The sequence below is a fragment of the Perca fluviatilis genome, chromosome 11 (genome assembly GCF_010015445.1).
Source record: "Perca fluviatilis chromosome 11, GENO_Pfluv_1.0, whole genome shotgun sequence".
Lineage (NCBI taxonomy): Eukaryota > Metazoa > Chordata > Actinopteri > Perciformes > Percidae > Perca > Perca fluviatilis.
Genome location: NC_053122.1, coordinates 714,701 through 732,368, shown reverse-complemented (window position 1 = coordinate 732,368; position 17,668 = coordinate 714,701). Strand labels below are relative to the sequence as shown.

General features: G+C 47.5%; 1 protein-coding gene across 1 annotated transcript in view; it reads right to left on the bottom strand.

Moving 5' to 3' along the window:
* Positions 1-1,144: 1,144 nt before the first annotated feature.
* The window catches only part of LOC120569073 (cadherin-7-like), a 38,137-nt gene continuing 21,613 nt past the window's right edge, over positions 1,145-17,668 (bottom strand). The window contains exons 8-13 of the mRNA XM_039816918.1: positions 10,065-10,318; positions 9,432-9,568; positions 9,038-9,159; positions 6,873-6,984; positions 5,978-6,223; positions 1,145-2,274 (exon numbers count right to left, since the gene is read on the bottom strand). Of these exons, the coding sequence (XP_039672852.1) occupies positions 1,145-2,274; positions 5,978-6,223; positions 6,873-6,984; positions 9,038-9,159; positions 9,432-9,568; positions 10,065-10,318 (2,001 nt within the window). The remainder of the gene's footprint in view (positions 2,275-5,977; positions 6,224-6,872; positions 6,985-9,037; positions 9,160-9,431; positions 9,569-10,064; positions 10,319-17,668) is intronic.

The window sequence follows — 17,668 nt, the reverse complement described above, 5'->3', positions numbered from 1 at the left end:
GGCCCCTTGGACGGACGACGGCATGGACCACAGCGAACAGACTCGAGTCCCTGACCTCGCCAGACTGTCAGACGGCCGATTGGCTCGGTGTGTCGGCGCCGTTAGAGAGCGTGAGCGTGACTCAAACCTCCGTGTTCACAGAGCAGTTAACCTCCTGTTGACCTCGGGTCTAAGCGGACCCATTCTCAAAAAGTTTCTATATCAGAAATTTGGGTTTCTTTCAACCAAATTGTCAAAAAAAATAACGTGGATGGTTCCCTACAACGCTCTTCACAAGTAAGTCTCACTCCTCCTATTTTATTGCATTTAAAAAAAAAAAATACAAAAAAACGTTGAAAGATGTGACAAAACATCAGGAAAAAAAGAAACGTTGGAAAAGCAGTTTAAAATGAAACAACGGGAAGACAACACAGAGCTGTTAACCCGACAGAAGAGAGTTAGAGAATCAAACCTCCGGCTGTTAACCCGACAGAAGAGAGTAAGAGAATCAAACCTCCGGCTGTTAACCCGACAGAAGAGAGTTAGAGAATCAAACCTCCGGCTGTTAACCCGACAGAAGAGAGTAAGAGAATCAAACCTCCGGCTGTTAACCCGACAGAAGAGAGTTAGAGAATCAAACCTCCGGCTGTTAACCCGACAGAAGAGAGTAAGAGAATCAAACCTCCGGCTGTTAACCCGACAGAAGAGAGTAAGAGAATCAAACCTCCGGCTGTTAACCCGACAGAAGAGATCTAGAGAATCAAACCTCCGGCTGTTAACCCGATCATCTCCTCCAGGTTCGGGTCATTTCATCCTCTCACTTGTTCCTCGATGTCTTTGAGATCACTGGTCGGACTGCTGTTGACATTTTAGTTGCTTCTTTCTTTCTGTGTGTGTTTGTGTCTCTGTGTGTGTGTTTGTGTCTGTGTGTGTGTGTGTGTCTCTGTGTGTGCTTGTGTCTCTCTCTCTGTGTATGTGTCTCTGTGTGTGTGTGTGTGTGTGTGTGTGTGTCTCTCTTTGTGTGTGTGTGTCTGTGTCTCTGTCTGTGTGTGTGTGTGTGTGTGTGTGTGTGTGCAGGCTACGAGCAGACTCCGCCCCCCCTGCAGGCTACCAGCAGACTCCACCCCCCCTGCAGGCTACCAGCAGACTCCACCCCCCCTGCAGGCTACCAGCAGACTCCGCCCCCCTCGTCATGTCCATAAAGGTCAGCCAGCTTCCTGAACCTCGGCCCCCACTCTCTCAGGAACTCGTAGTCCTGCTCGGACTCCAACGAGTCCAACGAGTTTAAAGAGTTCAGGGAGCTGAGAGACTCGGCAGCCGAGCCACTGCCCTCGAAGGCGTAGGTCTGCAGCGAGTCGTAGGGCGGCGCTGCCAAGTCCCGGTCCGCCTCCTGCAGTCTGACCCCGATGAAATCCTGGAACAGATGCTGCTTATCCACCTGGGACTCTGGGGGGTAGACATCGTGGTCTCTAAGGGGTCCTGGTGGCAGCAGGAGGACATCATGGTCTCTGAGGGGTCCCAGTGGCAGCTGGAGAACGTCGTGGTCTCTGAGAGGTCCCGGTGGCAGCGGGAGGACATCGTGGTCTTTGAGGGATCCCAGTGGCAGCGGGAGGACATCGTGGTCTCTGAGAGGTCCCGGTGGCAGCGGGAGGACATCGTGGTCTCTGAGAGGTCCCGGTGGCAGCGGGAGGACATCGTGGTCTTTGAGGGATCCCAGTGGCAGCGGGAGGACATCGTGGTCTCTGAGAGGTCCCGGTGGCAGCGGGAGGACATCGTGGTTTCTGAGAGGTCCCGGTTGCAGCGGGAGGACATTGTGGTCTCTGAGAGGTCCCGGTGGCAGCGGGAGGACATCGTGGTCTCTGAGAGGTCCCGGTGGCAGCGGGTGGACGTCGTGGTCTCTGAGGGGTCCCGGTGGCAGCGGGTGGACGTCATTGTCTCTGAGGGGTCCCGGTGGCGGCTGGAAGACGTCGTGATCTCTGAGGTGTCCCTGTGGCAGCGGGAGGACGTTATGGTCTCTGAGGGGTCCCGGTGGCGGCCGGAGGACGTCGTGGTCTCTGAGGGGTCCCGGTGGCGGCCGGAGGACGTCATGGTCTCTGAGGGGTCCCGGTGGCGGGTGGTGGACCCTGCGGGTCGGTTCTGTTTGTCTCAGAGCGAACATGTCGAAGGCCTCGGTGTCTTCCTCTCCTCCGCCCTCATCATCGTAACGAACGATGTTCTCCAGGATGTCTCGCTCCTCGTCCGTCATCGGGGGCTCTCGCCTCTGGTGCCTGACAGCTACTGTTACCATGACAACACCTAGGAGACAGGAAAGGGTGGAGTCAATCAGTAAGTGCTATACACACATATAGATATATATCTGTGTGTATGTGTGTTTGTGTGTCTTTGTATGTGTTGTGATGTCGTGAGAGGTTTTTCGTTGCAACAGGCGGGGTGTAGGGCAGAGACCAGCCAAAACGCGGTTGTAAGCAAACAGAGGTTTTATTTTAGAGCAATCTTTTTCAGAAAATAGTCCAACGAAAAACATTAACTCCAACTCAAAAACTTACTGGGAGCAAAACCACCTGTTTTCACAAAGTCCTGGTAGCTTAGGTTCTTTCCCCGAGAACTCTCCTCTCTGCCTCTGCTCTCTTTGTCTTCTCCCAGTGCATGAGCACCTGCTGTAATCAAGGGGCTGAGGAATTCGCACCTTCCAGTGAGGTGCATTCTGGGACCTGTAGTTTGGGTGGTGCCCATTTTGTCACAGGGTAGCCACTCCTGTAGAGGCCTCCTGGAGTGGCGAAGGCTGTCTTTTCCTTTCAGTCCACTGCCACAGGAACCTGCCAATAGCCTTTTGTAAGATCTATAGTGGTTATGAATCGGGCATTGCCCAGACTCTCAATGAGCTCGTCAACCCGAGGCATGGGGTTGGCATCAAAGTCGGACACGGCCTTTACCGTTCTAAAGTTGTTACAGAAACGTATCACATTGTCAGGTTTGTCTGCCAGGACTATAGGGCTTGACCAAGCACTTTTGGACTCTTCAATTACCTTCAACTCCAGCATTGTCTGTACCTCCGCCTCAATCAGCTTCTTACGTGCCTCCGGTACCTGATATGGTCTTTGGTTCATCACGTGTCCAGGTTGGGTGCGTATTTCATGTTCCACTAGGTGAGTGCAGCTTGGGAGGGACGAAAAAACATCACCAGCTCCCAGGCTTGCTGTAGTTGATGAGGGGAAAGGTCAGGACCAAATCGCACTGCATCCCGGGCCAAGTCGCTTGTCTTCCTAGGGGAACAGACAATGAACCGTGCTTCTCTATCATGCCATTTCTTTAAGAGGTTAAAATGGTATATTCGCTTACCTTTCCATTTTCCCGGTTGTCACACTCTGTAATTGACTTCCCCCACTCTTTCAATAACCTCAAATGGTCCCTGCCACGTAGCCAAGAATTTGCATTCTACTGTGGGTACCAGCATTAAAACTCTGTCTCCTGGTTGAAACTCCCTAGGTTGGGCCGTTCTGTTATAGGCTGCACTTTGATCTCGTTGTGCCTTTGCCATGTGCTCTTTCACAATGGGAAGTATGGTGTTCATTCGTTCCCGCATCGCCCCCACATGTTCAAGCATGGTTCTATGGGGACAGGGTTGCTCCTCCCAGGTCTCTTTGGTAATGTCTAGCAGTCCCCTTGGTTTGTAGGAATACAGTAAGTCTAAGGGTGAGAAACCAGTGGAGGCCTGTGGGACTTCTCTTACCGCAAACAGGAGGTAGGGAAGAATCTGGTCCCAATTTCTTCCATCTTCCACAATGGCCCTTCTCAGCATGGCTTTGAGGGTTTGATTGAACCTCTCCACTAATCCATCTGTCTGTGGATGGTACACTGAGGTTCAGATCCGTTTCACTTGAAGCAGAGCACACAACGGCTGAGTAACTCTGGACATAAAAGGACTCCCTTGGTCAGTAATAATTTCTTATGGCAGCCATACTCTACTGCTGAAAAGGAATAATTCTTTAGCAATTTGTTTAGCATTAGCCTTTCTTAAGGGGATGATTTCTGGATACCTGGTAGCGTAGTCCACAAGAACAAGGATGTACTGATGGCCCCTAGCACTCTTAGGGAGGGGACCTACAATATCCAGACCCACCCTCTCAAAAGGTGTTTCTATAATGGGCAGGGAATGAGCGGATTTCTGTAAATTGGTTTTGGAGCTGTGACCTGGCACTCTGGGCAACTGTGACAATAATTATCTACCTCCTTGTGAACCCCTGGCCAAAAGAACCTCTGCAATATTCTTTCCTTGGTTTTTTCCACCCCCCAAGTGAGCCCCCAGTAAGTGAGTATGGCCTAATTGCAGAACTGTGGGGTGGTGAAGCTTGGGAACAAGAAGTTGCTCGATTACATTGTTATTATTTTTAACTACCTGATACAACAGACCATTCTTAAAAGTAATGTGAGGGTAAGAAGGAGTTAACCTGGTTAAGCTCCCTCTAAGACCACTCAAGGTTAGGTTAGGTGATGCCGGGTAACTGAAAGAGATCCAGCATGTTGATCTTGCTTCGTAGTAGCCTACAGGCTGCCGGTCTCACTGAGTTCTGTGAAATGAACACGGCCCCTTAACTCAATATCTGTGGCAGTTTCACAGATTCGCCGAAAATTCTGTGACGGGCCCACGGATGCGATGCCTATGTAGGTCAATGACATCATCATCTGTGGTCTACGCACAGATTCCCTGATCACAGCACGTTTCTTTCTGTACAGAGAAGCTGTATACAGCTTTGCTATTATTGGTATTTTTATCCCAATAACCGCTGTTTTAATCAACATTTATTAACAAGATCTTATCATGGTTTAATTGTATTTCTTTTAATGTTATTATTTATTTTGGCCAGGGATGCTGCTTTGTTGTTTTGATATTTTTTAAACTATAATTCTACATCTAGCAACATATATGTAGATATTATAGTATGCATTTCTTTATTTTAATAATATTATTTTGGTCTTATTACTGGTGAAATATTACAGTATGCTGTAAGACAGAACAGATGTGATCAGAGTTGGGCGCATGCAAAGCCGATTTCCCACAATGCACTGCCGGCATTCATTTCAAAGAATCAGACAACGATCAGCGGGTCTTTAACGCCAGTATCGCTTCAATATACATATATATATAATCAGTGGTTTTGTCACCAGCAACAACACGTTGCTCAGCTTTGTTCCAGTAAGTTATGCACCGTAATAACATTTAAAAAAATCTGCGTGTATATATCTATGGTCCTGGCAGGCTTAAATTGACTTAACAGCGCCACCTGCTGTTGTGGAGTGCAAATTACAGGACATTTCTTAGAAAATGTACCTGCATTTGTGTGTGGATCAGCAAGGCGGAAAATCTGTGCCAAAAGTCATGTGACAGTTTTTCGTACTTGTAGAATTTGTTTTGTACTTGAAGGATTTTTTTTTTGTACTTGAAGGATTTTTTTTTTTGTACTTGAAAGATTTTTTTGTTCTTGAAAGATTTTAGTTTGTACTTGCAGGATATTTTTTGTCCTTGAAGAAATACGTTTCTTTGTATGTGTAAAACATACTGTATTTGTTTGATAGGTAGGTTTCTTATTTGCAGAACAAAATGCATTAGTTTGTAAATGATGTTTTGTATTTGCAAACCACACTGAGTTTGTTTGTGAATCGTTGGGCGTGAGTAAAACACGTTTTGTGTGTGTGAGGTTTTGGCATGATTCTAACTCCATAGTAGCCACTCCTGTAGAGGAACATAAAGTGTGTGTGTTTGTGTGTTTGTGTGTGTGTGTGTGTGTGTCATTGGGTGTGTGTGTCACTGTGTGTGTGTGTCTCTCTGTGTGTGTTTATGTATGTGTGTCTTTGTGTGAGTGTGTATGTGTGTCTCTGTATGTGTATGTGTGTCTGTGTGTGTGTCTGTGTGTGTCTGTGTGTGTGTGTGTGGGGTGTGTGTGTGTGTCTGTGTGTCTCTGTGTGTGTGTGTGTCTGTGTGTGTGTGTTTGTTTGTTACCCAGCAGTGTGATGATGCAGGTGAGTAAGGCCGTGGCGGTGCTGAGGCCAGCGACCAGCGGTGTTGCCGGCGGCCGGCTGCAGGCGCGCTGGTCTCCGTGGACCTGGCAGACGCAGACGGTGACGGACAGCATGTTGGTGCTGCTGAGGGGGGGGCGCCCGCCGTCCGAGATCACCACAGGCAGGACGTGGACCGGCTGGTCTCGCCGCAGAAAACCCGGCGCAGTCAGGACGGACGCCGTGTTGTCTGAGGACAGAAGCACCAAACACCTCGCATCACAGAAACCAAACCGCTGCCCGTGGTTTGGGTGGACATTACAGTTCAAGGTAGGCGCCAATACGACTCCATCAAGCTATAGTGGGTCGTTCATCCCCAGTGATGTGTTTAAGGTGGACTGTAGCTGGTCTTACAGGGAGGTGTGTTCAGGTGCATTCTGGTCATGCTGGTCTTACAGGGAGGTGTGTTCAGGTGCATTCTGGGCGTGCTGGTCTTACAGGGAGGTGTGTTCAGGTGCATTCTGGGCATGCTGGTCTTACAGGGAGGTGTGTTCAGGTGCATTCTGGGTGTGCTGGTCTTACAGGGAGGTGTGTTCAGGTGCATTCTGGGCGTGCTAGTCTTACAGGGAGGTGTGTTCAGGTGCATTCTGGGCGTGCTGGTCTTACAGGGAGGTGTGTTCAGGTGCATTTTGGGCGTGCTAGTCTTACAGGGAGGTGTGTTCAGTTGCATTCTGGGCGTGCTGGTCTTACAGGGAGGTGTGTTCAGGTGCATTCTGGGAGTGCTGGTCTTACAGGGAGATGTGTTCAGGTGTATTCTGTAGTGATGTGTGTTTAAGGTAGACTGTAGTGATGTGTGTTTAAGGTGGACTGTAGTGCTGTGTGTTTAAGGTGAACTGCACCTTTGTTGTCTCTCAGGGTGAAGTTCCCAGCATGCTCGGCGCTGAGAGAGAACAGGAAGTGATGTCCGTTCTCCAGTTGGTCTCGGTCCACAGCGCTCAGAGTCTCAATGATCTGACGGGTCAAACACACAAACATTATATTACATTACATGTCATTTAGCCGACCGTTTTATACCCTATTTATACTACATTATACTTCTGTTTGTTTTTTTTCTGAATTAAACCAATCAGATTCCCTCACTTCTGCAGAGATTTAAAGCTTTATCATCACCATGCAGATAACATTTAATATCTAATAACTAATATCGGATATCTGATAACCCTCTGATCTATCTTCCCTGATCCTGGTCACATGGCAGTTTGGACACCAGTCTTTTGGTCCCTTTCTTTTGCTGTTTCGGTTGCTTTTGTGTAGTTTTTGGTGCCAAAAACTACACAAATGAACAGGAATGTGATCTGAAATATGGGAGAAATTATTAACATACATTGTTAACTAACAGTGTGAAACATAAACTTTCCAGTAACGCAGACCTGCACAGGTCGAATCGCCAGCTTGCTGAGTGAAATGCATGATGGGTAGGGTCAGTCATGTGACCCTCAGCCTGTGATCTGGGTCATGTGACTCCAGCCTGTGATCTGGGTCATGTGACTCCAGCCCGTGATCTGGGTCATATGACTCCAGCCTGTGATCCGGGTCATGTGACTCCAGTCAGATTAGTGGAACATTTGGACGGAGATCAGAAACAGATGATCCGACCCTTTCAACATAAATAACTGAGATTATTAATCTTTAGATCAGCACCGAGAGCCCAACATCTGATGATACACCATCTAAAAATGCAAACAGCCATAGAAAATGTTACAGTGGTCCTCAAAGCTTCCAAGAGACTGCAGGAGAGTGTGTGATTATGATGAGATGCCCGTTACCAGAGCAGTCAATCAGCAGAAGGCCTTAAAAACATTTACCATTAAATTAAACGTGACACTTTCATCTATTTAAAAGATGTTAAACACAACAGCCTACCTTGTTTTATTCAATGTGTTTTATTAGAATTATTTTCAAATAAAATTATTTTCTTTATGAAAACAAGATTTAGGCACCTATCCTGCACCTGGCGCAGCGCAAAGCCCGACGCAAGTCTCTTTGCTAGTTTAAGACCGACCCAGTTGTCAATTTTCCGTCCAGCGCCCACGTCATTTAAACAGCAAATGCACCTGCACCCATCTGTGGCCCATGGGCGTGCTGGTCTTACAGGGAGGTGTGTTCAGGTGCATTCTGGGCGTGCTGGTCTTACAGGGAGGTGTGTTCAGGTGCATTCTGGGCGTGCTGGTCTTACAGGGAGGTGTGTTCAGGTGTATTCTGGGCATGCTGGTCTTACAGGGAGGTGTGTTCAGGTGCATTCTGGGCGTGCTGGTCTTACAGGGAGGTGTGTTCAGGTGCATTCTGGGCGTGCTGGTCTTACAGGGAGGTGTGTTCAGGTGTATTCTGGGCATGCTGGTCTTACAGGGAGGTGTGTTCAGGTGTATTTTGGGAGTGCTGATTTTACAGGGAGGTGTGTTCAGGTACATTCTTGGCATGCTGGTCTTACAGGGAGGTGTGTCCAGGTGCATTCTGGGCATGCTGGTCTTACAGGGAGGTGTGTTCAGGTGCATTCTGGGAGTATTGCTATCTTGAGGCAGCGGGAAGTGATGGCACCATTGACCAACAAAAACCTGGTCTAAAGTCAATAACGCAGCATTTCATCGTCTTATATTCGGACCAATACGATAATCGCAGCTGAAACTCTGACTTTGTGATTATAAAAGCAAAAATAAACCAGATAATCACATGTCATGAAGTTGATATTTCAGTCTGCATTTTATATTTTAGGGAAATTTCTGGAAACAACAAAAAGATCAAGACTTCTGAGACTGTTCTGTGTTTCCGTCTCTCGGAGGTTCGTCTCCATCAGACTAAACACGATGGTGTCGTTGTAGATTTGTTTAAAAACAGTTTGTGTTTCGAGAGAGAAAATGTAGCTGTTTAGTTCTTGTTCTTAAGGACATTATATTTTCTTATAACCCTTTTTATCTGTAAGAGATATTTTAACATTTTGTTCAGAATAAATTGTGTTTAAGCCGATTGAAAAGTCCAGATGAACTGACAGGAGAAGACAGACGTTCACCTGTCCAGGTTCAGCGTCCTCGCAGACAAACGTTTGATACTCGATGGCAAAGCTCGGAGCGTTGTCGTTAACATCCGTCACGGAGACCAGAACCACAGCTTTCCCCACCTGAGACACATTCACTGACAGACACACACACACACACACACACACACAATGAAATGACAAGATTCTCAGACATATTTAAAAAAGTTCAAAAAACGCAGAAAAATTGGTCAAGTTTAAGTAGTATGGTATATACTGGTAGTATGTATATACTGGTAGCATGTATATACTGTTAGTATGGTATATACTGGTAGCATGGTATATACTGGTAGCATGGTATATACTGGTAGTATGTATATACTATACATGTCTATATGTGTGTATCAATAACTATGTTTCCATAACTTACGGGTCTCTGTAGCGAGGACGGTGATGTTGTGCACAGCGACGGTCTCTCGGTCCAGAGCTCTGGCGGTTGTGATGACTCCTGAAATACTGTCAATGGCAAAGTAACGCTCCATGTCCGACTTCCTGTCGATAGAATACCTGTAAACATACAGACATGTGACTAACCCTGACGAATCAGCACGCTGCCTGGGACCAAACGACTGGAGAGAGATGGGACCAAACGACTGGAGACAAATGGGACCAAACGACTGGAGACAAATGGGACCAAACGACTGGAGACAAATGGGACCAAACGATTGGAGACAGATGGGACCAAACGATTGGAGACAGATGGGAACAAACAACTGGAGAGAGATGCATCATTTACAGAAGTCTGAGTATGTTACAAAAACTTTGAAACAAAATGTCAAATAAATTGAAAACAAAATTTTAAATGGCAAATTATTATTCATTTATATAAATATTTCCTACCTGACCGACTGTTTCCTGACTGTTTCCTACCTGACTGTTTCCTGACTGACTGATTGATTGACTGACTGTTTCCTGACTGACTGACTGTTTCCTACCTGACTGTTTCCTGACTGACTGTTTCCTGTCTGACTGACTGTTTCCTGACTGACTGACTGTTCCCTACCTGACGGGGCTGTTTCTGGCGTCTGGGTCGCGAGCTGAAACTGATCCCAGGTCGGTGCCGATTGGCGCTGCCTCTGAGATCTGCATCGTGGCGCCCGTGGAGGAGAACAGCGGTGGCTCGTCGACGTTCTCCACCAGCAGCCGGACCGCCACCACGTCGCTGAAGGCGCCGGGCGCCAGGAAACGGGCGTCCACGTAGCAGTTGGACGCCTCAACGCGCAGCGAGAAGATCGGCCGCGTCTCAAAATCCAAAGTCTGCAGAGAAATAACTTCCTGTTAGAGTCTAGAGATGACTTCCTGTTAGAAGGAGCTTACAACAAACACCAACAGTTGGGTCAGTGTGGGCCGGCCATGGTAGAGTCTGACATGTCCAGTCTGGTCTGGTGGAGTTGGTAGAGTTTGACATGTCCAGTCTGGTCTGGTGGAGTTGGTAGAGTTTGACATGTCCAGTCTGGTCTGGTGGAGTTGGTAGAGTTTGACATGTCCAGTCTGGTCTGGTGGAGTTGGTAGAGTTTGACATGTCCAGTCTGGTCTGGTGGAGTTGGTAGAGTGGGACATGTCCAGTCTGGTCTGGTGGAGTTGGTAGAGTGGGACATGTCCAGTCCGGTCGAGTTGGTAAAGTCGGACATGTCCAGTCTGGTCTGGTGGAGTTGGTAGAGTGGGACATGTCCAGTCTGGTCGAGTCGTTAGAGTTTGACATGTCCAGTCTGGTCTGGTGGAGTTGGTAGAGTGGGACATGTCCAGTCTGGTCTGGTGGAGTTGGTAGTGTGGGACATGTCCAGTCTGGTCGAGTTGGTAAAGTCGGACATGTCCAGTCTGGACTGGTGGAGTTGGTAAAGTGCGACATGTCCAGTCTGGTCTTATGGAGTTGGTAGAGTTTGACATGTCCAGTCTGGTCTGGTGGAGTTGGTAGAGTTTGACATGTCCAGTCTGGTCTGGTGGAGTTGGTAGAGTTTGACATGTCCAGTCTGGTCTGGTGGAGTTGGTAGAGTCTGACATGTCCAGTCTGGTCTGATGGAGTTGGTAGAGTCTGACATGTCCAGTCTAGTCTGGTGGAGTTGGTAGAGTCTGACATGTCCAGTCTGGTCTGGTGGAGTTGGTAGAGTTTGACATGTCCAGTCTGGTCTGATGGAGTTGGTAGAGTCTGACATGTCCAGTCTAGTCTGGTGGAGTTGGTAGAGTTTGACATGTCCAGTCTGGTGGAGTTGGTAGAGTGGGACATGTCCAGTCTAGTCTGATGGAGTTGGTAGAGTTTGACGTGTCCAGTCTGGTCGAGTTGGTAAAGTCGGACATGTCCAGTCTGGTCTGGTGGAGTTGGTAGAGTGCGACATGTCCAGTCTAGTCTGATGGAGTTGGTAGAGTTTGACGTGTCCAGTCTGGTCTGGTGGAGTTGGTAGAGTTGGACATGTCCAGTCTGGTCTGGTGGAATTGGTAGAGTCTGACATGTCCAGTCTGGTGGAGTTGGTAGAGCGTGACGTGTCCAGTCTGGTCGAGTTGGTAGCGTGTGACATGTCCAGTCTGGTGGAGTTGGTAGCGTGTGACATGTCCAGTCTGGTGGAGTTGGTAGCGTGTGACATGTCCAGTCTGGTGGAGTTGGTAGAGTTTGACATGTCCAGTCTGGTGGAGTTGGTAGCGTGTGACATGTCCAGACTGGTCTGGTGGAGTTGGTAAACACTGATCCACATTTTAGAGACTGACTACTCATCCTTTCATCCATCCATTCATCCATCCATCCATCCATCCATCCATTCATCCTTTCATCCATCCATTCGTCCTTTCATCCAGGCTCGTTATCGACATTAACTTTAATATCTCACCACATCGTATTAAGAACCAATCTTACATTACTAATATGTTCTCAAGATTATTGATCAACCGAGTTTGCTTTCAGATTTAGTGTTTACATCATGCATCACTGAGAGAAATCTGATTTTGTGATTACATCATGCATCATTGAGAGAAATCTGATTTAGTGATTACATCACTGAGAGAAATCTGATTTAGTGATTACATCACAGAGAAATCTGATTTAGTGTTTACATCATGCATCACTGAGAGAAATCTGATTTAGTGTTTACATCATGCATCACTAGAGAAATCTGATTTAGTGATTACATCACTAGAGAAATCTGATTTAGTGTTTACATCAAAGAGAAATCTGATTTAGTGTTTATATCACTGAGGGGAATCTGATTTAGTGATTACATCACTGAGAGAAATTATTTAGTAAAAAAACTCACCAATGCAACAATCAAACAGACAGAGTTCAGAGCTGCACATGTTCCTTAAAATCTCACTAATGCAACAATCAAACAGACAGAGTTTAGAGCTGCATATGTTCCTTAAAATCTCACTAAAGCAACGATCAAACAGACAGAGAGTTTAGAGCTGCACATGTTCCTTAAAATCTCACTAATGCAACGATCAAACAGACAGAGTTCAGAGATGCACATGTTCCTTAAAATCCCACTTATGCAACGATCAAACAGACAGAGTTTAGCGCTGCACACCTTCCTTAAAATCCCCCTTTAACGCCTGGATAAAAGAATAAAAAACAACTGAGACATTTCTAAGAAACTGGTGACCAGGGACTTCTGCAATCTGTCCAGTCAACACATTTATCTTCGACGGGTTCATAGGATATTGTACACAAACTTATAGACAATCATTTGTATGATATCGTGTGAAGTTACAGCGATTGCCGGCCGCTCTAAAGACTGTTCGGTTTTATCTTTATCGATACATAGATTTTAGCTTTTTTATGATGTTAGACGTTTTAGCTTTGCCAAGGACCGTCTCAAACATGGAGAAGTAGTTTAGACTTGGAGATGAACGACAGTAACGTTGATAATTACAGGAATCGGTTTTCAGATTGTTTTGGTGTACAAACTTAACTGTCACGACCGGCCAGCAGTCGCCGTAATTTTGTAGGATATCATATAGATGGTGCATATGTCTATCTGTCTGTCTTAAAGATTTTCTCAGTTGCTTTGGTACATTTCTCGAATCGTCCTCGACATTTGCAAAACAGTAAGTGCATTTCTCAAAACAATTCGTACAAATAGTAAAACACCATGAATTACCTGCAAAAGCCAGTCTCTTGCTCAAAATCCTTAGTTCATCTCACCAAAGTAAATATCTGTGTCAATGAACATGTCAGTGCCCTCAGAACGACAAGTCCTTGTGTCATTGTGTACGGATAAGACAGTCAAATTGCTTAGTCATGTTGTCCATATAACAGTGTACTCTGGAGGGAAGTTCTGATCCAAACTATGGCTAAAGTTTTGATGACAATTATTGTAAATTGTAGGTTACACCTTAGTGTATGTGGGAGTTTGATTGCAAGAGACTGGACAAGATTCACATTTACGCTTTTAATGTTTGTACTGTAATTTGTTGACAGACCATGTCATTGCGATACAGAAAGGAAAAGACAGCACTGCATAGCACTAATAGACCAAGAAATGTGAACACAGGACATCTCCTTAGGGAAAACTGTACATGCAGTGCTGTAGGAATTACAGTGCAGTCTTCCTACGCCTGCTGACGTTCATTGTAACATTGTGTTGCGCTCTGGCTTTTTATATATATTGTGATGCCATTAGAGGCTACACAGCTGTCAGCGGGGTGGCTCAAGCAGTGCAAGGAGACGAGGTTCAAATAATAACAAGGAATTTATTAAAGTTCTTGGAAGTCAATGAAAACATAACAGAATGCAGACATCTTGTTGCTCTTTAAGGGCCAACACTTCAGGGATGTCGCTTCGGCCTCTTGAAATCATAATTCTCTCCCTCAGGAAAATAAACAGTTTTTCTCAGCCTTACGGTAGTCCAGGCTACAGCTAGTAGCCAAGCTAGCAGTAAGTCCTTCCAAATGTCTCTCACGTATTTCCACAGGTGAACACTTCCAACGGTGAGTCCCCTCCACAGACAAGTCTCTCCAACTCTTCATACTCCTCATGGCAACAGCAGCACAGCGCTCTCGTCCTCCTGGTAGCCCAGCTTGGAGCATGTCTCCCCATCACACACAGAACTCTCTAAGTGTGTGTCCATCCCTTAAAAACCCTTCAGCTCATCAGCTCCTGATTTGTCACAGCTGTGTGGGAACATTGGCCACAGAGGGGTGGAGTTCCCGATTATACCAGCGGATGGAGCCATAGCTGTCTGTGCTTGCAGCCATCTCAGGGGGATGTAACGTCCGTCCAGGACACAGCCTCTCGTGACGTCACATATCCCCCTCCTCGAGACCGACGTCCTCGTCGGGGCAAAGGCAGAGAAGACGGCATCACGCCGGGAGAGGGCGTCCGCATTGCTGTGGTGCTTGCCAGCCCTGTGGACAACAGAAAAGTTAAATGGTTGCAAGCTCAAAAACCACCTGGTAACTCTACTGTTTGTTTCCTTGTTCTTGGCCATCCACTGCAGAGGGGCGTGATCAGATACCACCGTGAAACGTCGGCCCAGGAAAAAAAGCGAAACGGCGACTCCAGGGCCCAGGTAACAGCTAGACATTCTTTTTCCACCGTGGAATAGTTTTCTCTCTTGGAAGTAACTTCCTGCTTAGGTAGAGAATGGGATGTTCCTCACCGTCATGTGCCTGGGCGAGGACAGCACCCAGACCTACCTCTGAAGCATCCGCTTGACAATGAACTCCTTCTTGAAGTCTGGTGCCACCAGGATCGGACCGAGCAGAGTGCCCGCTCAGGTTGGCAAAACGCCTCCGCCCCGCCAGGGTTCCACTTTACCATTCGAGAGTGGCGTTTGGTCGTCAGCTCTGTCAAAGGTGCAGTTATGGTAGCAAAACCAGTAATAAAACGTCTATAGTAGCCAGCGAGGCCCAAAAATGACCTTACTTGCTTCTTGGTGATGGGCCGTGGCCAGTCCTGTATGGCCTGTAGTTTGGCTTCCTGTGGTTTGACCAACCCCCGCCCAATGGTGTACCCCAGGTAGTTTGTCTCGCTGAAGGCCAGCTTGCACTTCTTCGGGTTCGCTGTGAGTCCTGCTTCCCTGAGCGAATCCAGCACCGCTTGTACCCGGGGTAGGTGGCTGGCCCAATCCGGACTTTGTATGACGACATCATCCAAATAAGCCGCTGCGTACCTCTTGTGGGGCGCCAGGACTCGATCCATCAGGCGTTGGAATGTGGCAGGTGCCCCGTGGAGACCAAACGGAAGCCGGGTATACTGGTAGAGCCCTTCCGGGGTGGCAAAGGCTGTCTTCTCCTTGGACGCCGGGGTCAGGGGCACCTGCCAATAGCCTTTTGTAAGGTCAAGAGTGGTTAGAAAACGAGCATGCCCCAATGTGTCTATTAAATCATCGACACGAGGCATTGGGTATGCATCAAATTCAGATACTTCATTCAACTGTCGATAGTCATTGCAAAATCGTACTGAATCGTCTGGTTTGGGAACTAGTACAATGGGACTTGCCCAGGCACTGTGTGACTCTTCGATTATTCCCAACTCCAGCATCTTCCTTACCTCCTTCTGTATAGCCACTTTACGAGCCTCTGGCACACGGTACGGGTGCTGGTTTACCGTTCGGCCAGGCAGGGTGCGGATCTCATGTTGGACCACTTCTGTGTGACCAGGAAGGGAGGAGAAGACATCCTGGTTCCGATCCACGAGTTCCAGGGCCATCAGTCGATGATGTGGGGACAGATTTGGACCCAGCTGAACCTCATCTCGCGCCGGTTCCTTCGTCTCTTTGGGGGTAGACAGCTGAACAACGCCTCTCTGGCGTGCCACTTCTTTAAGAGGTTAACATGATAAATCTGCTCAGTTTTTCTTTTATCTGGTTGCCTCACCTTGTAGTTTACTTCTCCCATGCGTTCAATGACCTCATATGGTCCTTGCCAGGTTGCCAGGAATTTACACTCCACGGTTGGTACCAGGACCAGCACCCTGTCCCCCGGCTCAAACTCCCTGGGTTGAGCAGATCTGTTGTAGGCTTGCTGTTGTCGCTGACTGGCCTCCAGGTGTTTGCGCATCATGGGATAGATGGCCTTCATTCTCTCCCCCTCATGGCCCCGAGTTCGATCACAAAGTCCGCTGTTGGCATGGCTGCTCCTCCCAGGCCTCCTTGGCGATGTCGAGCGGCCCTCTGGGTCTGTAGGAAAGTAAGAGCTCAAAGGGTGAAAACCAGTAGAAGACTGAGGTACCTCTCTCACCGCAAACAATATGTATGGTAACAGCTGATCCCAGTTGCGCCCATCTTCCCCAACCGCTTCGCCAGCATGGACTTAAGTGTCTTTTTGTAAAAACGTCGACTAGGCCGTCCGTCCGGGGGGTGGTAGACCGAGGTTCTCAGCTGTTTGATTTTCAGTAAAGCACAGAGTTCTTTCATTACCCTGGACATGAATGGAGTCCCTTGGGTCCGCCAATATCTCTTTTGGGATTCCCAGACTAGTTGAGAGAAGGAACAGCTCCTTGGCGATTTGTCTGGATGTAGCTTTCCCTCAGCGGAATGGCCTCAGGGTACCGGGCGCATAGTCCAGAATGACCAGAATGTATTGATGCCCCCTGGAACTTTTCGGTAAGGGCCCGACTATGTCTAAGCCAATCCTCTCAAAAGGAGTTTCAATAATGGGCAAGGGAATGAGCGGGTTTCTATATGTGGGCTTTGGCGCGACCTGCTGACACTCAGGGCAACTACAACAGTAGTTCTCTATCTCTTTGTGTACTCCTGGGCAAAAGAAACGTTGCATGATTCTGTCCTTAGTCTTCTACTCCCCTAGGGGGGCTGCGCCTAGCGGGTGTGCATGTGCTAGGTGGAGTACTGTGGCCCGATAGGGCTGTGGCACTAGGAGCTGTTCATGCACTTCATCATTTTTTTTCCACTATCTGATACACTAACCCCCTGTTTACTGCGAAATGGGGGTAAGTAGGGCTTGTCCTATCACCTAATACTACACCTTCTAATACCTGCACATTTCTTAAGGCATTTGCAAGAGTAGGATCTTGTAATTGAGCTGTACCATACTGGCCTGTGAGAGGGGGAAGCTGCTGGGTGCCTTGGACGTCTTCTTCACTGGAGAACAGAGCACTTTCCTGGGCCGCGTTCTCTTCTCCCGTGTCTGGACCAGTCTCTGTGTCGGTCTGGGCACCAGCCATCCCTATCAGAGCCCGGGCGGGAGTGAGTAATTCGGAGGACTGCACCAGAGCATTCCCAGGATGAGTCTTGCCTCTCCGTTTCCGTGGTACTCGGGCTATCCTCTCCTGAGACTCTCTCCAGAGTGGGTAAAAGGCTGGGCAGTCTCGTCCGATTTATTATATACACAGAGGGCCACTAGGGAAGCCTGGCCTAATAACTGAAAACATGTCTTATATTTTAGATTCTTCAAAGTAGCCACCCTTTGCTTTTTTGATAACTCTGCAAACCCTTGGTGTTCTCTCAATGAGCTTCATGAGGTAGTCACCTGAAATGGTTTTCACTTCACAGGTGTGCTTTGTCAGGGTTAATTAGTGGAATCTTTTCCCTTATTAATAAAAAATATAAGACGTTTTCAGTTATTTCACACTTTTTTGTTAAGTACATAATTCCATATGTGTTCATTCATAGTTTTGATGCCTTCAGTGAGAATCTACAATGTAAATAGTCATGAAAATAA